The sequence below is a fragment of the Scyliorhinus canicula genome, chromosome 10, assembly GCF_902713615.1.
Source record: "Scyliorhinus canicula chromosome 10, sScyCan1.1, whole genome shotgun sequence".
NCBI classification, from domain to species: Eukaryota; Metazoa; Chordata; class Chondrichthyes; order Carcharhiniformes; family Scyliorhinidae; genus Scyliorhinus; species Scyliorhinus canicula.
The window spans coordinates 4820209-4841124 of NC_052155.1; the positions used below are offsets into that span (position 1 = coordinate 4820209).

Consider the following 20916-nt stretch of genomic DNA (forward strand, 5'->3'; position numbering starts at 1 on the left):
CAACTGCAACATGACCTCATGGCTCCGAAACTCAATCCCTCTACCAATAAAAGCTAACACACTGTACGCCTTCTTAACCCTATCAACCTGGGTGGCAACTTTCAGGGATCTATGTACATGGACACCAAAATCTCTCTGCTCATCCACAGTACCAAGAATCTTACCATTAGCCCAGTACTCTATTCCTGTTACTCCTTCCAAAATTAATCACCTCACACTTTTCTGCATTAAACTCCATTTACCACCTCTCAGCCCAGCTCTGCAGCTTATCTATGTCCCTCTATAACTTGTAACATCCTCCCGCACTGTCCACAACTTCACCGACTTTAGTGTCATCTGCACATTTACTCACCTATCCTTCTACACCCTCCTCCAGGTCATTGATAAAAATGACAAACTGCAGTGGCCCCAAAACAGATCTTTGTGTTACACCACTAGTAACTGAACTCCAGGCTGAACATTTCCTATCAACCACCACCCTCTGTCTTCTTACAGCGAGCCAATTTCTGATCCAAACTGCTAAATCACCCTGAATCCCATGCTCATCCCCAAGGGGGCTCGCACAAATAGGTTGCCAATGATTCCGTTCTCATTACACAGTACCCAGCCGAGGATGGCCTGTTCTCCAGTTGATTCCTCTACATATTGGTCCAGAAAACCATCCCTTACACACTCAGGAATTTCTCTTCTACTGTGTTGTTAGTAATTTGATGTACCAAATCTAGAGGGTGGCACAGTGGTTAGCACAGCTGCCTCACAGTGCCAGGGACCCGGGTTTGATTCTGACCTTGGGTGACTGTTTGTGTGGAGTTTACACGCTCTCCCCGTGTCTGCGTGCATTTCCTCCGGGTGCTCAAGTTTCCTCCCAGTTCAAAAATGTGCAGATTAGGTGGATTGGGCATGATAAATTAGACCTTCACTGTAGCAACAACACTGGAAAGACGAGTCGAGGAATAGTGGGCGAGCAGAAAGAGTGGTTGCTTACCCCCACCCAGCTGTAACAGAAATCCGTAGGTGCCCCCTACCACCACCTGGCTTCTTACCACCGCCCACTGCTTATTGGGTCTTTGTTCCCAGCCTTCTCAGTGCTGATTAAAGCAAAGGGACTTTACCCACGGAAGGGCATACATCTGGACCTTGCATCTACGCTTTCAAGAGGGACATTGGGAGGAATCTCGGTTCTGCGCAGTGTCAAGGCCAACAATGACATGGGGTCAAAGGAAACCGAAACGGAAAGAGTAGGGCCTCTCAACCCTTTTCCACCACTCAAATAAATCATGGCTGACCTGTGCCTTAATTCTACCCACCCACCTTGGTTCCATAGCTCTCTGCATTCTTTGCCAACAAAAATGTAATCTTGAGATTTTTAATTGACTCCCAGCCTTGACAGCTTTTTGTAGGCTGTATGTGGAGAAGTGATTCCTGACATCCCCTAAATGATCTGACTCTAATTTAAGGCCCTGACCCCCTTGTGCTGTCCCTGCCCGCATAAATAGTTTCTCTCTATTTAGCCGAATGAATTTTTAGTCATCATAAACAGCTCAATTAAATCACCATAAATCTTCTAGATTTCTACATCAGTCTTTGTAACAATCCTTCTAATTTGATCGCCCAACAGGTTATGACAGGTTATGCCCTAGCATGTTTTTTTAAAATTAAAAATCTATTTAGGTTTTATTGTTGGGCTAAGATTGCAAGCTCACAGTGTGTGTTTGTACCGTGCAGATTAAAGAGTGAAGTTCACACTTTGTGACAGGGAGAAGCCTCGCTGCCTGCCAAGAGCTCACAAAGAGAAAGTTTCCTCCTCCTTCCATTGTTTCTTTTGTCACATTCCAGTCCTGAAATTCTTAAGATAGAACTGCCTTGACCAAGTGAAATATAGCTGGTGAACTCATGAACTCCAGACAATGCGGGCTCACAATTCAGTGCTGACATTATTTGTAACATCTCGGAACAACATTGACATTTCCCACAAGGAAACCATGGGAACTGATTTGTGATAAATGGACCTCATTCTCCGCTAACCTGTTTCACATTTTGAAGGTTTATTCCCTGCGGTTTGGATGTCCAGTTCATTTTAGTGGAAGTGATCAGTGGCAGGGATTTCTAAGACGTTTTCCACAGTTCAACATTTGTTTAGGGGGTGATTTCCAGCCCACAGTCACCGTTGGCGAGAACGGAGGAAAATCCAGCGGGAATCGGAAAACCCGATTATCTCCGGCGAGATGGTGTTCCGTGATTTTGGCCGCTCCCTCGCCAGCGACGCCACGAGGTTCACACCCACGAAGGTTGAGAACCTCATTGTCATTCATTTGAAAACTTTTTAATCTCATTGCCCAGCCAGCCCCCCCCCCCCCCCCACAACCCGGTTTCCCTTACTGAGTATTCAAAGCCTGAAGTATACAATAACTATTTAAAACTTAGATTTAGTCGAGAGGATCCCTCTGCCCCTGGGGGCACAGAGGAGGTATAGACCCCGGGGGGGAAGATGGACATGCCTGGCACTGCCCTCTGGCACAGGTTGGCACTGCCAGAATGGCATACTGTCAACCTGTGTCAGGGAGAAGTGCCAGGGGGCTGTGCCAGGAACAGGCTTTCATGGGAGCCCCATTGAGGGGGGGGTTTCTGTTATATTGTAATATAAATATTACTCGTGTCTTGCCAAGTTGTGTTGAATTCTGATGAGAAATAGTCGGAAGTCTTCCAGATGACAACGTAACGTTTATTGAGTAAAATATAATAAACTACTGAGTTCTTTCACTTCCGTACCAAACTAGTAAAACAAGTAAGTTTATATTAAATTAACAATTATAATAATACAATGCACTCTGATCTGATCACGTCTTCATTCTAGCCGTTCTCCACACACACACACACACACTAAAGAAAGAGTGGGAAACTCCTTTTATAGGTCCTGTTAGTGTTGCCATCTAGTGGTCATCTGTCTGTACTGACTTTACGTTAACTGAACATGTATTAATACATGCAGAGATCACTGCAGTTTACAGTTATGTGTGGTGGGGGTGGGAGAGTGGGCTGTAACGGGGGGTGGCAACACCGACGATACCTCTGTGGTGTTGGAGGGGGGGGGGGTGCGGAGAGCCCCCATTGTTGGTCCAGAGGGGGGGGGAGGGGATCCTCCGATAATTGTCTGAGCAGGTGGGAGGGAGGGGGAGGACCCAATACCTCTGTGATGGGGGGGGGGGGGGGGTTCACTTCAGTTCTGATCAGGGCGCCCTTTAAAGATGGCACCCCGATTTCTGTGGAGCCGGGGGCCGGCTCTATCATGCCCCGTGCCACAGTGACGGCATAAATCACGGCCACCCCTCTTTCTTTAAAGAGGCTGAAATTCTGGAGTGAAAACTGGTCTGTGCAGCTGGAGAGCTGCACGCTGGTTTTCAGTCTGAGCCTGACATTTTGAAAACATATGGTAAGATTCCGTCCATCGTGTGTTAAACATTGGAAAACACCGCAAAGAAGCTTCGCATGTCATTTTTAGCAGAAAGTGCGAGACAAACTGAGCAAGTCTGGCAGTATCTTTGGAAAGAGAAACAGTTAACATTTTGAGTTGAATATAATGAAGAGTAATCATGTCGATATGTTGTACGAGTTCCTGGTGTGATTCCTGCATGTGTGTGGGAACCTACCTTCGAGACAGAAGCTGCTGTTACACAAGAGTTACAAATACTGTTGAAGACAAACAATCCAGATAAGGAAAAACTCCTTCATTTGCCTTGGACCTAAATCCAGGGACTCCCTCCCCCTCAGCACTGTGGGTGTACCTACATCACTTGGAGGACAAGAGAGTGGCTCACTGCTGCCATCTCAATGTCAGTTAGGGATGGGCAATAAATGGTCGCCTAGCCAGTGGTGCTCACATCCCAGAAACAAATAAAACGTTTTGATTTGCAGCAAACAAATGTCGTTGGATTCAGGACTGGGTTTTAATGTATGAGAGCATCGAAAGATGAACCCAATATTGCTCTCGCAATCATTCTTACACTTCCAACAGCGTTTTGTAACGCTTGAGTATCTCATTGATATCGAACCAACAAATTAAACGACTAATGATTGGACGTGAGATTTCCAGACGCTTGGCATTACAAAGATAAACACGCCAATCGCAACGCTAACATCCTCCAAGTTGTCATTGTTTATTTTTGTATGGTGGAAGTGTTGACAAGGTGGACGCTGAGATAACAATTTTTCACATCATTTTGCAGCCTGTAACTGCCATGGACATGCCAAGGATTGTTATTACGATGCTGAAGTTAGTCATCGCAGAGCCAGTGTGAACAGCCACGGGCGCTATGAGGGTGGAGGTGTTTGCTTGAACTGCCAGGTATGAGGCAAGTCGTCCAAGTCGGGACGAATGTTTAATTGATAGACAAAGGTTTCATTTTTGAGAAGCGTATGTTATGTGTCCCTGTTCCATCACGGGTATTAAAATACTTGTTAAAACTGGTTGTCTCAGTTTTCCTTAAAGTTAGATGTAAACTTATAAATTCTGCCAATTTCATAATTTGATCTGATTAATAAAGGCCACAGACATTTTAGAAAGCCTAAATCAATATTAAACATTGGCAGAAAAAATATCTGGAATATTTTGACAACCCTTCAACTTGAGAAGATGTACAAGACCTTTTTTAAAAAAATATTTTATCAAGGCATTTATATGAACAACAAACTCACAAATGAAAGCAACAGCGAGCTTGTACAGCATAATAAATAAACACCACCCACCTCCCCCGCCATTCTCCTCCTCCCTTCCCCCACCCCACCGCCCTCCTGTCCTGCCTTCCCCATTTTTACCCCCTTATCCCCCGCCCCATTCCCCCTCTGCTGAAACTTCAATCCTCCTTAAAGAAGTCGGTGAACGACTTTCAGCTCCAGACAAACTCATTTACCGACCCGCTCAAGACGAACTTAATCTTTTCCAACCTCAGAAATTCCACAAGGTCGCGCACCCAGACCCCCACTTTCGGCGGCTCTGTGTCCCTCCATCCAATCAAAATCCGACTCCGGGCTATCAGGGAGGCAAAGGCCAAAACATCAGCCTCTCTCACCCCCTGAACACCCGGGTCCTCCGATACCCCAAATATTGGTACCTCCGGGCTTGGGACCACCTTTATCCCCAACATATCGGACATTATGGTCGGGATTCTCCAACCTGCCGCCGGGTTGGAGAATCCCCGGGACGCGCCCCGACGCCGGCTTCCCCATTCTCCGGCACTGTTTTTCAGACGGCGGTGGGTGGGATCGCCGCCACCGTTGCCGTTGACGGTGGCTCCCCCGGTGATTCTCCGGGCCCCGAGTGGCCGAGTTTGGTTGAGTCCCACCGGCGTGGATTACTCCCACACGGCGGGAACTGGAACGTGAGAGTATGGGGTCCGTCCTGGAGGCGGGGGGGGATCCGACCCCGGGGGGGGTCCCACGATGGCCTGGCCCGCGATCGGGGCCTACCGATCGGCAGGCGGGCTGGTTCAGTGGGGGCTTACTTTACTCCGCGCCGGGCCCCTGTAGGGCTCCGCCATATTGCCCGGGGGCCGGTGCAGAGATGGGAACCCCTGCGCATGTGTGGAAACACGCCGGCTGTTCCGCGCAGGCGCAGAAATATGCCGGCCGATCCGCACTCGCGCGGGCCGTTCCGCGCCGGCAGGAGCTGCGGGGACCACTCCGGCTGCAACCTAGCCCCCTAGAAAGGTGAGAATTCCTCACTTTCGGGGGCCGTTGATGCCAGAATCGTTGGCGCCGGTTTTCACGGCGACATAGAACATAGAGACATACAGCACAGAACAGGCCCTTCGGCCCACGATGTTGTGCCGAACCTTTGTCCGAGATTAATCATAGATTATCATAGAATTTACAGTGCAGAAGCCCCATTATTAGAGAATCCCGCCCTATGTCCGCAAACCCCTGCTAGAAACACAAGTTTCGGACATGCCCAAAACATGTGGATATGGTTTGCAGGATTCCCCACGCACTGTCCACACCTGTCGTCTACTCCCTCAAAGAACCTGCTCATCCTTGCCACTGTCATATGAATCCTGTGAACTACTTTAAATGCATTCACCCTCCGCAGGGCCTCTTCCCACGTCCCGGTCTCCCCCCACCGCCCCAAATGCTCCTCCTCCCAGTTCCTCTGAACATCACCAATCAGGGGCTCCCTCCCAGTCCATCAGCTCCTTATAAACCTTGGACACCTTCCCCTCGTGCAAGACATTTTTAATCGTCTTGTAAATAGACACAGAACTGACCAGTCACCATTAGGTGTTTGAACTTAACTGCCTACAGTCCAACATGTGGATGAGCACAAAACAATCCGCATGTTTATCTCCCGTTTAGCCGACTTAAACAAGTATAAGCAGTGCTGCTAGCTGAAAATGACCATTGCAGTTCATTCAGTGGCAATTGGCAGAGGGCGGAAAGGCCTGTTTTTGCCAAATTTCCATATGCCATACTGTAAATCTCATCAGTTGGAGAGTCAGCACAGGAGGCTGAATCTTATTTCATTGAATAATATAACGTTTGTTGATATGCTAATTTATGATCTCAAACCAATAAGCATTCACGGCAGCAGAAGATTCAGCGAGTAATGTGTCTCTAAATTTCTCCACAGCACAACACTGCAGGAATAAACTGTGAGCGGTGTACACCATTTCATTATCGACCATCTGGAATTCCAAAGGAAGCAAGGGATGGCTGTTTACGTACGTTTGTCCTCTGATTTTCTATTTCCACCAGTAAAATTGATCATTGTGAAAGTCTACACCAAAATACTTTTGTGATAATTTCAGCCGATCCATGGGATCAGGCGCAATGCCAGTTTTGTGGCCCCTCCAGATGTTGCTGACAGTTGACCTCCTTTGAAAGGAAAATTGATCAGAGCATGAATCGGTATTATCCCTGATCCTGTTCGTGTCTGGTGAATTGTTGGTTAGGTTAAATTTATCCCCAACATTTCAGAATATGAGCTGTTTACAGTTGTGTTTTTTTAATTGCTCAAAGGATTGCAGTGAAATAGAGTGAAAATATCACAGAATCACAGAAATGTAATGGTGCAGAATGAGGCCATTCGGCCCATCGTGACTGCATTAGATCTCCAAACCAAACATCATGACTGAACGCCATTCCCCTGCCATTTCCCCACACCCCTGCATATTGTTTCTAGTGAAATAACCATCTAACTTGGAGGCCTCGATTGAACTTGCCTCCACCACACTTCCAGGCCGCACATTCCTGACCCAATCACTCAATGTCAAAAAGATTTTTCTGACATCACAGTGGCTTCTTTTGCAAATCACTTTAAATCCATGCCCTCTCATTCTTGATCCTTTTATAATGGGAAGCAGTTTCTTCTTATCTACTCTGTCCAGCCCCCTCATGATTTTGAACATCTCTATCAAATCTCCTCGTAGCCTTCTTCTCTCCAAGGAGAACAGTCCCAACCTCTCCAATTTATCCTCATAACGGAAGTTTCTCATCCCTGGAAGCATTCTTGTAAACCTCTTCTGCTCTCTCTCCAATGTGTTCACATCCTCCCTATAGTGTAGAATCCAGAACTGGACACGCCATTCCAGCTCAAATCAAACTAATGTATTGTGTAAGTTCAGCATAATGCCCTTGCTTTTGTATTCAATGCCTCTATTAATAAAGATGTGGAGGTGCCAGCGTTGGACTGGGGTGAGCACAGTAAGAAGACATACAACCTCAGGTGAAGGGGCAGTGCTCCGAAAGCTAGTGTTTGAAACAAACATGTTGGACTTTAACCTGGTGTTACATAGATAGAACAGTACAGCACAGAACAGGCCCTTCGGCCCTCAATGTTGCGCCGAGCCATGATCACCCTACTCAAACCCACGTATCCACCCTATACCCGTAACCCAACAACCCCCCCCTTAACCTTACTTTTATTAGGACACTACGGGCAATTTAGCATGGCCAATCCACCTAACCCGCACATCTTTGGACTGTGGGAGGAAACCGGAGCACCCGGAGGAAACCCACGCACACACTGGGAGAACGTGCAGACTCCACACAGACAGTGACCCAGCCGGGAATCGAACCTGGGACCCTGGAGCTGTGAAGCATTTATGCTAACCACCATGCTACCCTGCTGCTGTTGTAAGACTTCTTACTCTATTAATAAAGCCCAGAATACTATTTGCTTTATTAACTGCTCTCTCCACCTGTCCTGCCACCCCAGGCCCCTCTGCTCCCAAGTATTTTGCCCCTTATTTTATATTGTCTCTCCATTTTCTTCCTACCAAAATGCATCACCTCACACTTCTCTGCATTGAACTTCATCTGCCACCTATTTGCCCACTCCATTAACTTGTCTATGTCCTTTTTTCATTTCATTTTCATTTTTTGCAGTTGCAGTTCTGTGAAAGGAGATTTTTTTTAAATTCCTATATTCCTTCTTTATTCTATCCTTTCTTTATGGCTACCTAACCCAATTAAAATTAGGAAAGAAAGCTTGCATTACATAGTGACTTTTACTACCTCAGGCTGACCCGAAGCACTTTACCAATGAACTACCTTTTGAGGTAGAGTCACTGTCGTACTACAGGAAACATCACAGCCTATTGTCACACGGCAAGCTCCCACAGACATCACAAAATAATGCCCAAAACCTCCACTTTAGCAATGTTAATTTTAGACTGAGAACTGGGAGAGACTCCCACTGATCTTCTTTGAAATATTGTCAACAGTTCTTTTATTTGTCTACTTTATAAGTCTCCCATGTAATGAAATGAAAATCGCTTATTGTCTTGAGTAGGCTTCAATGAAGTTACTGTGAAAAACCCCTAGTCGCCACATGCCAGCGCCTGTTCAGGGAGGCCGGTACAGGAATTGAACCGTGCTGCTGGCCTGCCTTGGTCTGCTTTAAAAGCCAGTGATTTAGCCCAGTGGGACCTTGCCAAAGATTTTGCAGAAAACTATGTAAACTACATTTACTGCACGACCCTCATCTAACACACCTGGTCACATGCTCAAAATGTTCAATCAAATTTGTTAGGCCTGGCCTCTCTCTGACAAAGTCATGCTGACTATTCCTGATCAAACCTTGCCTCTCCAAGTGGAGATAGATTCTCACCGTCAGAATTTTCTCCAATACTTTCCCGACCACCGATGTGAGACTCACTGTTCTGTAGTTCCCTGGCTTATCTCTACAACCTTTCTTAAATAACGGGACTACATTAGCTGTTCTCCAGTCCTCTGGAACATCCCCGTGACCAGAGAGGAATCAAAAATTTGGGTGGGAGCCCCTGCAATTTCCTCTTTTGCTTCCGACAGAATCCTGGGACACAATTCATCCGGACCTGGAGATTTGTTCACTTTTAAGCCTGCCAACACCTCCAATACCTTGTCACTCACTATGACAACTTGCTCAAGAACCTCTCATTCTCCCTCTTTGTATATATCTACCTCCTTGTTCTCTTGGTGAAGACGGATGTGAAATATTCATTCAACACCCTACCAATGTCCTCTAGCTCCACCCACAGATTGCCCATTGGTCCCTAATGGGCCCTACTCTTTTCCTGGTTATCCTCTTTACATTGATATACTTATAGTATATCTTGGGATTTCCCCTTTTTTTACCAGTTGGAGATTTCTCATATCCTCTCTTTGCTCTCCTAATTGCTTTCTTAAGCTCCGTCCTGCACTTTCTGCACTCCACTAATGCCTCCTTTGATTGGCTCCTCTTGTACTTGTTAAAAGCCTCTCTTTTCCTTCTCATCGTATCACGAATGTCTCTGGTCAGCCCTGGTTCTTTGGGTTTGTTACTCCTTCCTATTACCCAAGAGGGAATATGTTGGACCTGTACCCTTCCCATTTACTTTTTGAGCCCTCCCCCCACTGCTCTTCTGTAGATTTCCCCACAAGTAACTCTTTCCAGTCTACCTTGGCCAGATCCTGCCTTATTTCACTAAAATCTGCTCTCCCCATTCCAAAACCTTTTTTTGCAACTTGTCCATAACAAACTTGAATTGTACCATGTTGTGATCACTATCGCCAAAATGCTCCCCCACCAACGCATCAACCAGCTGTACGGCTTCATTCCCCAGAATTTGGGTCCAGCACTGCACCAACCCTTGTTGGACGCTCTGCATATAGAGCTGAAAGGTTCTCCTATATACATTTTAAGAACACCACTACATCTAAGCTCTGAACTCAGTGACTAACCCAATTAATGTTGGGAAAGTTGAAATTACCAAATATAATTACCAAATATAATCACCCTCTTATTATTTTTACACACCTCTGCAAATTGTGCACATATTTGCTCCTCAATTTCCCACTGACTATCTCGGGGTCTATGATAAATACCAAGCAATGATCCTAATCTCTTGCCCACAAACTTCATTTGATGCCCCCCTTCCAAGATTTCATCTCTCCTTACCGCAATAACTGATTCCTTAACTGATAATGCAATGCCTCCTCCTGTTTTACCCCATTCTTTCTCTCGCCTGAAGATTCCATATCCCGGGATGTTGAGCTGCCTATCCTGCCCCTCCCTCAACCACGTCTCCGTGATGCAGCACTAGCCCACCATCTATATTTTGTTTCCAGAGCTAAATAACAAAGGCTGCCTTATTATGATACGTACACAGAATAATAGCTGGAAGCAAGTGGCAAGGTTGTAATTGAACTGAGTAATTATAATGACTGCGAAGAGTGAAGCTCAGAGAGTTAATGGATGTCAGCCTAACCTCAGGATTGAATTCTAGGCCTCAAGCTCAATGCGGAGGACAACTATCCTGTTGTGTGTAAGATTAGAGGAGTTATTATCTAGAGTGCACTGCCAGGAAACAAATTTAACAGTAACTTTCAAATGGGATTTGGATACATACTCGACAAGGGGAAATTTATAGGATGACAGGGACTGAGCAGGGAAGGTATTTATGATAGACCCCCAGATAGTCGGTGGCAAATTGGCAGATCGGTAGCATAGTGGATAGCACAATTACTTCACAGCTCCAGGGTCCCAGGTTCGATTCCCGGCTGGGTCACTGTCTGTGCGGAGTCTGCACGTCCTCCCCGTGTCTGCGTGGGTTTCCTCCGGGTGCTCCGGTTTCCTCCCACAGTCCAAAGATGTGCGGGTTAGGTGGATTGGCCAGGATAAATTGCCCTTAGTGTCCAAAAAGGTTAAGTGGGGGTTGCGGGGATCGGGTAGATACATGGGCTTGAGCGGGTTGCTCTTTGTGAGGGTCAGTGCAGACTCGATGGGCCGAATGGCCTCCTTCTGCACTGTAAATTCTATGATCTATGAAATTGAGGTCCGACAAAGGTTGGTGCAGTGCTGGACCCTGATTCTTTCAAAGACGCAACATAGGCTGCTGGACTGAATAGATTGCTTTTGTGCTGTATGGGTCAATGAATTATTAATATCACTTTGTGCAGTTGAGCTATGATTCTGAGCCTGACCCTGAGCATAAAAAGGTTGGGATATTGGAAAAGAGCTCAGTTTGCCTGATTTGCCTGTTTCCGACTTTGCCACATTTTCCTATGGGAATGGAGCCTCCAGTAAATGTAGCCTATAGTTTATAAATAGCTCTGAAATTCCCCTTTAAACTTAGGCTCAAACACATCTTCAGGTACCTTGATGTTTTTATGATCGAGTTCCAGAATGTGCTGCCTGACAGGGCAGATTCAATAGTCACTTTCAAAAAGGAGTTGGAAAAATACTTGACGAGAATAATTTTGCAAGTGCGATAAATGTAGAAAGTTCAGATATATTGTATTATAGGTATTATAGGTATTAGGTGCAGGAAGGGTTAAGAGTCTGCTGCAGTCGTGCATTTAAAATAAATCCTAGTTTGAAAGACAACTACATTTTGGAGCTGGGTGCACTAGAAGTATTGTAAAAGCTTGAGCTAATAGAATGTTGTTTGGAATAAGGAGATTCCCTGTGGAGATAATTAGGTTTCAGCTTAAAAAGATGATGTAGGAGCCAAGGTATTATTGATGATCAGAGTGAGAGTAGGGCCGATCAGGGATAGTTGAGGGAACTTGTGCTTGGAGTCTGAGGAGATGGGGGAGGCCCTAAATGAATATTTTGCTTCAGTATTCACTAGAGAGAGGAACCTTGTTGCCATGGGAACAGCATGAGCCAGGTTAATAGACTCAAACAGGTTGATATTAAGAAGGAGGATGTGCTCAAAATTCTGACAAGCTTCAGGGTAGATAAGTCCCCTGGGTCTGATGGGATATACCCAAGGGTACTACGGGAAGCGAGGGAGGAGATTGCTGCGCCATTGCCGATGATCTTTGCGTCCTCACTCTCCACTGGAGTAGTACCGGATGATTGGAGGGAGGCGAATGTTGTTCCCCTGTTCAAGAAAGAGAATAGGGAAATCCCTGGGAATTACAGACCCATCAGTCTTACGTCTGTGGGGAGCAAAATATTGGAACGGATTCTGAGAGATAGGATTTATGATTATTTAAAAAAACATAGTTTGATTAAAGATAGTCAGCATGGCTTTGTGACGGGCAGGTCTTGCGGGACACCAGTGGTGTCCCGCAAGGATCTGTTCTGGGACCTCTGCTCTTTGTGGTTTTTATAAATGACTTGGATGAGGAAATGGAAGGGTGGGCCGATGACACGAAGGTTGGGGGAGTTGAAAAATGAAAATGAAATGAAATGAAAATCGCTTATTGTCACGAGTAGACTTCAATGAAGTTACTGTGAAAAGCCCCTAGTCGCCACATTCCGGCGCCTGTTCGGGGAGGCTGTTACGGGAATCGAACCGTGCTGCTGGCCTGCTTGGTCTGGTTTCAAAGCCAGCGATTTAGTCCAGTGTGCTAAACAGCCCCTAAACAGTTGTAGATAGTGTCGAGGGCTGTTGCAGGTTACCACAGGTCATTGACAGGATTCAGAGCTGGGCTGAGAAGTGGCAGATGAAGTTCAACCTTTTACTAGGGGGCATAGGTATAAGGTGCAAGGGGCAAGGTTTAGAGGAGATGTACGAAGTACGTTTTTTACACAGAGGGTAATGGGTGCCTGGAACTTGCTGCCAGAGGAGGTGGTGGAAGCAGGGACGATAGTGACATTTAAGGGGCACCTTGACAAATACATGAATAGGATGGGAATAGAGGGATACGGACCCCGGAAGTGTAGAAGATTTTAGTTCAGACGGGCAGCATGGTCAGCGCAGGCTTGGAGGGCCGAAGGGCCTGTTCCTGTGTTGTACTTTTCTTTGTTCTTTGTAGAAAAATGTGAAGTGATTCATTTTGGAAGGTTGAATTTGAATGCTGAATACAGGGTTAAATGCAGGATTCTTGAAAGTGTGAAGGAACAGAGGGATCTTGGGGTCCACGTTCATAGATCCCTCAAAGTTGCCACCCAGGTTGATAGGGTTGTTAAGAAGGCGTATGGTGTGTTGGCTTTCATTAACAGGGGGATTGAGTTTAAGAACCTTGAGGTTTTGCTGCAGCTTTATAAAACCCTGGTTAGACTACACTTGGAATATTGTGTCCAGTTCTGGTTGCCTCATTATAGGGAGGATGTGGATGCTTTGGAGAGGCTGCAGAGGAGATTTACCAGGATGCTGCCTGGAAATGGAGGGCATGTCTTATGAAGAAAAGTTGAGGGAGCTAGGGCTTTTCTCACTGAAGCAAAGAAGGAAGAGAGGTGACTTAATAGAGGTGAACCGGGTGATGCGAGGCATGGATAGAGTGGATAGCCAGGGACTTTTCCCCAGGGCGGGAATGGCTGTCACGAGGTGACATAATTTAAGGTGATTGGAGGAAGGTAGAGGGGAGATGTCAGAGGTCGGTTCTTTACACAGAGAGTGGTGGGTGTGTGGAATGCACTGCCAGCAGAGGTGGTGGAGTCAGAGTCATTTGGGATATTTAAGCGACTCTTGGACAGGCACATGGACAGCAGTAAATTGAAGGGGTGTAGGTTAGATTGAACTTAGATTCGGATAAATGGTCGGCACAACATTGTGGGCCGAAGGGCCTGTACTGTGCTGTACTGTTCTATCTTCTATTAGGCATTTTGCAGAAAAGCAGAATAACCTGTGAGTTAGTTCGAAATGTGAGCAGAAATCAAGCATCTCAGTCTAGTTAAAAGATATGTCTGTGGATAGATTAGCAGTTTCTTACCGAGCAGTTCAGAAGAATAATTAGAAGGTGAGCAGAATCAGCGTTTGAAGAAATACAGCCTACAGGAGGACGAGGGGATTGGCAGCGGAATATGGAAGCTGAACCTAAACCTATTGACCCCAGTCAACACTGAGGAATTGAAAAGGTATTACAGAGGTTGAGGAATTGTGAAACCACTCTTGGAGTCCCTGAAACACTGATGGAAGAACATCAAGAGGTTCTTCTTTCTCAAAGGGGTTCAGAAGGCGAGAGAGAGACGAGGGGAAATATCCCAATTCTACAAAAGCACCCAGAATCTGCTTGGACTGCAGCCTATGGGGCTGGATATCCAGGAGAATCTCCAGGAGTTGAAGAGTCAGCAAGTTTCACTCTTTGCTGCAGAGGCTCCCAAGATATTCCCAAGATAGTCCAGAGTCCGCTCCCTGAAGCAGGATGAGATGTGCTCGCATTTCTTCGTCCAAAAGGTACACACAGCGAGCTCTGTGAGCCTGAAGGAAGAAGATGGCTGAGTAAAGTCATTGCAGTCTGACATTTTAAGGATCAGCAGATCCTTTTATGCTGCTCGTATGACTTGACGGCCACCGCCAGCATGGTCTCCCAATCCTTCCTGTCCTCTATCACAGAGGTCTTTAAGGACAACGAGCGGCAGAGCCTGGACACACCGTGAACTCTAGATGACTATTGCCCTTGATTCATTCGTGAAGAGTAAAACTTTCAGAAGCGTTGGCTTATCGGATGAATTGTATTCGGCTCTATGGGACTGGACTGGTCTAGACCTGTTGGTGGGAGTTGAGAGTATTCTTCTAGCCGGTAGCATATCAGAGTCCATGAGGAAAACATCATTACCCTCATCTATAAGGGAAGGGGGAAAGGGAAGAAATTAGAGTTGGTGACCCATTTCTTTGTTGAATGATAAAATTAAATCCAGGGTCATTGCTAATCTGGTCAAGTCTACTCTGGAGTAGGTGATCCACCAAGCCTGTGCTGTACCCAGGAGGAAGATCTTGCGCTACACAGGAATATGATTGCCTACATACAGGGCAGGAGGGTGGACACTTGCTTCATCAGGCTGGACCAGATGGCTTTGGAATGTTGCACAGCTATAAAATGGGATTTGGGGAGGGCATCTGCAATTGGATCCAACTGCTCTACACAAACATCAGCAGCATGGTTTCAATCAATGGGTGGGAATCAGAAAGCTTGTTCAACATCACCCTAATCCTGATAGAAACACCTTTGAGCATAAGTCCATCAGGCAATGGTCTGCACGTAACGTCACAGAGGCCCTTCCAGATTAGGAGATGGTGGATCCTGTTAGACGGTTCCCTGAGCAGACTGTCAAGATCATTTGGCAGAATTCCTCATCAGAATTCCTCAGAATTTTCAACAAGCACCAAGGTCTGGCTTGGCAGGTGGTGAGAAAGGCCCTCCCCTTCAGATCCTTCCTGCATGCCCGGAGTCTCACCCCATCTTCACGTTGCCCTCGAGGTGACTGTGGTGGGGGAGAGACTGTTGACCACTTCCTTGTGGAATGTGCCTTTGCAAGGAGGGTCTGGAGAGGAATGAGGGTTTTTTTTTTGTCGAGGTTCATCCATTGTTACATTGATTATCTCCGTTTAATTACCTGTGCCGAACAGACAACATTTTGCATTTATATGGTGCCTTTACATAGTAAATCGTCCCAAGGTGCTTCATATGAGCTATTATCAACAAAAGTTTGCACCTAACCGCGGAGGGAAATATTGGAATAGCAACCAAAAACTTTGTCAAAGAGATGGATCTGAAAGGAGGAAAGGTGGAGAAGTTTGGGAAAGGATTGGATTGGATTTTGGGTTAGAATTGGATTGGATTTGATTTATTGTCAGGTGTACTGAGGTATAGTGGAAAGTATTGTTCTGTGTACAGTCCAGGCAGATCGTTCCATACATTCCACTGAGTTATTCCAGCATTTTCTCAGAGAAATGAACAGATGCATGAGAGTTTTGAATTTGCTTTTCAATAAAGCCTGTAAATGGTTCTTATTCTCTTCAGCCTGCAGGTGTAATCCTGAATTCACAGACGGATGTGATGGAACAACAGGTGTATGTCTCTGCAAACCTCAATTCAGTGGTCAACACTGCGATAGATGTTCCCATGGATATTACAACTTCCCTCAGTGCCTTTGTACGTATTACAGCTTGATCCAAATGTCTTTAAGGATTCATCTTGTTCACAGACATGGCTAAATACCCTTCTCCTCAGTCCCAGCAACTGGCAATGTGAGCTATCTAATATTTTGTCTATTCCAGTTGGAGAAGTTGACACCGGTAATCCAGCGATGCGGATCTGATCTCTGATTTAAGCATGTTGTGCACACTTACATTTTCGACATTGAAATTCACTCAGGACACGGACCTCGTACTAATGTGGCAATCTCAGTTGTCCTCCAAGTCTTGATCCTATCAGCTAGGCAGGCACCTTGGCTGGTTTAGCTCACTGGGCTAAATCGCTGGCTTTTAAAGCAGACCAAGCAGGCCAGCAGCACGGTTCGATTCCCGTACCAGCCTCCCCGGACAGGTGTCGGAATGTGGCGACTAGGGGCTTTCCACAATAACTTCATTTGAAGCCTACTCGTGACAATAAGCGATTTTCATTTCATTTCATTTTTCATTTTGGATGGAGTTAGTCGGCATTGACTATAGCTAAGACGGAAAATACAAATTTAATACACATATTCATACCATTTGCAGATTGGCACAGAAAGACATAGAATGCTGGCTCTTCCTAATCAATCCATATTTTTCCATGTGACTACTAATTCTATCCCGAATAGTTTCTAGAAGCTTGTCCACCACTGATGTTACACTGACTGCTCTGTAATTGCTGGGGTTATCCTTACAAGCTTCTTTCAACAAGGGCGTAACATTTACAACTCTCCAGTCCTCTGGCACCTCCCCTGAGTTTAGAGAAGACGGGAAGATTATGTCCAGGGTCCCTGGAATTTCCACTCTCACTTCCTTCAATGTCCTTGGAAACATCTCAACTGGTCCCTTTGTGGGCAGCACGGTGGCGCAGTGAGTTAGCACTGCTGCCTCATGGCGCCGAGGTCCCAGGTTCGATCCCAGCTCTGGGTCACTGTCCGTGTGGAATTTGCACATTCTCCCCGTGTCTGTGTGGGTTTCGCCCTCACAGCCCAAAGATGTGCAGGCTAGGTGAATTGGCCACGCTAAATTGCCCCTTAATTGGAAAAAATTAATTGGGCATTCTAAATTTTTTTAAAAACTGGTCCCTTTGCCTTGTCAACTATTGGTATCCACTCTTTTTGTTACTGAGCTCGAGTCAAATTGATTCTCTCTTGAATCCTCTTGGACATCCTCTTTCTCCCTAACCAACACTGGCACCCCTCCCCCTTCCCTAACCAATACCGCCCCTCCCCTTTCCCTAACCAATACCGCCCCTCCCCCTTCCCTAACCAATACCGCCCCTCCCCCTTCCCTAACCAATACCGTCACCCCTCCCCTTCCCTAACCAATACCGTCACCCCTCCCCCTTCCCTAACCAATACCGCCCCTCCCCTTCCCTAACCAATACCGTCACCCCTCCCCTTCCCTAATCTCCCCCTTCCCTAACCAATACCGCCCCTCCCCCTTCCCTAACCAATACCGTCACCCCTCCCCTTCCCTAATCTCCCCCTTCCCTAACCAATACCGCCCCTCCCCTTCCCTAACCAATACCGTCCCTCCCCCTTCCCTAACCAATACCATCACCCCTCCCCTTCCCTAATCTCCCCCTTCCCTAACCAATACCGCCCCGCCCCCTTCCCTAACCAATACCGCCCCTCCCCTAACCAATACCGCCCCGCCCCCTTCCCTAACCAATACCGCCCCTCCCCCTTCCCTAACCAATACCGCCCCTCCCCCTTCCCTAACCAATACCGCCACCCCTCCCCCTTCCCTAACCAATACCGCCACCTCTCCCCTTCCCTAACCAATACCGTCACCCCTCCCCCTTCCCTAACCAATACCGCCACACCTCCCCCTTCCCTAACCAATACCACCCCTCCCCCTTCCCTAACCAATACCGCCACCCCTCCCCCTTCCCTAACCAATACCGTCATCCCTCCCCCTTCCCTAACCAATACCGTCACCCCTCCCCTTCCCTAACCAATACCGTCACCCCTCCCCCGTCCCTAACCAATACCGTCACCCCTCCCCCTTTCCTAACCAATACCGTCACCCCTCCCCTTCCCTAACCAATACCGTCACCCCTCCCCCTTCCCTAACCAATACCGCCACCCCTCCCCCGTCCCTAACCAATACCGTCACCCCTCCCCCTTCCCTAACCAATACCGTCACCCCTCCCCCTTCCCTAACCAATACCGCCCCTCCCCCTTCCCGAACCAATACCGTCACCCCTCTCCCTTCCCTAACCAATACCACCCCTCCCCCTTCCCTAACCAATACCGCCCCTCCCCCTTCCCTAACCAATACCGCCCCGCCCCCTTCCCTAACCAATACCGCCCCTCCCCCTTCCCTAACCAATACCGTCACCCCTCCCCTTCCCTAACCAATACCACCCCTCCCCCTTCCCAAACCAATACCGTCACCCCTCCCCCTTCCCTAACCAATACCATCACCCCTCCCCCTTCCCTAACCAATACCGTCACCCCTCCCTCTTCCCTAACCAATACCGTCACCCCTCCCCCTTCCCTAACCAATACCACCCCTCCCCTTCCCTAACCAATACCGTCACCCCCTCCCCCTACCCTAACCAATACCACCCCTCCCCTTCCCTAACCAATACCGCCACCCCGCCCCCTTCCCTAACCAATAACACTCCTCCCCCTTCCCTAACCAATACCGTCACCCCTCCCCCTTCCCTAACCAATACCACCCCTCCCCCTTCCCTAACCAATACCACCCCTCCCCCTTCCCTAACCAATACCACCCCTCCCCCTTCCCTAACCAATACCGCCCCGCGCCCTTCCCTAACCAATACCGCCCCTCCCCCTTCCCTAACCAATACCGCCCCTCCCCTTCCCTAACCAACGCCGCCCCTCCCCCTTCCCTAACCAATACCATCACCCCTCCCCCTTCCCTAACCAATACCGTCACCCCTCCCCCTTCCCTAACCAATACCGTCACCCCTCCCCCTTCCCTAACCAATACCGTCACCCCTCCCCCTTCCCTAACCAATACCGTCACCCCTCACCCTTCCCTAACCAATACTGTCACCCCTCCGCTTCCCAAACCAATATCGCCCCTCCCCCTTCCCTAACCAATACCGTCACCCCTCCCCTTCCCTAACCAATACCGTCACCCCTCCCCCTTCCCCAGCCAATTCCCGTCACCCCCTCCCCCTTCCCTAACCAATACCGTCACCCCTCCCCCTTCCCTAACCAATACCGTCACCCCTCCCCTTCCCTAACCAATACCACCCCTCCCCTTCCCTAACCAATACCGTCACCCCCTCCCCCTACCCTAACCAATACCACCCCTCCCCCTTCCCTAACCAATACCGTCACCCCCCCTCCTTCCCTAACCAATACCGTCACCCCTCTCCCTTCCCTAACCAATACCACCACCCCTCCCCCTCCCTAACCAATACCGTCACCCCTCCCCTTCCCTAACCAATACCGCCACCCCTCCCCCTTCCCTAACCAATACCACCCCTCCCGCTTCCCTAACCAATACCGCCACCCCTCCCCCTTCCCTAACCAATACCACCCCTCCCCCTTCCCTAACCAATACCGTCACCCCTCCCCTACCCTAACCAATACCACCCCTCCCCCTTCCCTAACCAATACCGTCACCCCTCCCCCTTCCCTAACCAATACCACCCCTCCCCCTTCCCTAACCAATACCGTCACCCCTCCCCCTTCCCTAACCAATACCGCCACCCCGCCCCCTTCCCTAACCAATACCGCCCCTCCCCCTTCCCTAACCAATACCGTCACCCCTCCCCCTTCCCTAACCAATACCACCACCCCTCCCCCTTCCCTAACCAATACCGTCACCCCTCCCCTTCCCTAACCAATACCGTCACCCCCTCCCCCTACCCTAACCAATACCACCCCTCCCCCTTCCCTAACCAATACCGTCACCCCTCCCCCTTCCCTAACCAATACCGTCACCCCTCCCCCTTCCCTAACCAATACCGTCACCCCTCCCCCTTCCCTAACCAATACCGTCACCCCTCACCCCTTCCCTAACCAATACTGTCACCCCTCCGCTTCCCAAACCAATATCGCCCCTCCCCCTTCCCTAACCAATACCGTCACCCCCTCCCCTTCCCTAACCAATACCGTCACCCCTCCCCCTTCCCTAGCCAATTCCCGTCACCCCTCCCCCTTCCCTAACCAATACCGTCACCCCTCCCTCTTCCCTAACCAATACCGTCACCCCTCCCCTTCCCTAACCAATACCACCCCTCCCCTCCCTAACCAATACCGTCACCCCCTCCCCCCTACCCTAACCAATACCACCCCTCCCCCTTCCCTAACCAATACCGTCACCCCCCTCCTTCCCTAACCAATACCGTCACCCCTCTCCCTTCCCTAACCAATACCACCACCCCTCCCCCTCCCTAACCAATACCGTCACCCCTCCCCTTCCCTAACCAATACCGCCACCCCTCCCCCTTCCCTAACCAATACCACCCCTCCCCCTTCCCTAACCAATACCGCCACCCTCCCCCTTCCCTAACAATACCACCCCTCCCCCTTCCCTAACCAATACCGTCACCCCTCCCCTTCCCTAACCAATACCACCCCTCCCCCTTCCCTAACCAATACCGTCACCCCTCCCCCTTCCCTAACCAATA

The 20916-nt window shown here is 48.4% G+C and overlaps 1 protein-coding gene across 1 annotated transcript in view; it reads left to right on the forward strand.

The window, feature by feature from the left end:
• Positions 1-20916, forward strand: part of LOC119972898 (laminin subunit alpha-3-like) — a 412206-nt gene that overhangs the window by 105860 nt on the left and 285430 nt on the right. Inside the window, 3 exon segments of the mRNA XM_038810443.1 lie at positions 4224-4342; positions 6620-6710; positions 16147-16278. Of these exon segments, the coding sequence (XP_038666371.1) occupies positions 4224-4342; positions 6620-6710; positions 16147-16278 (342 nt within the window).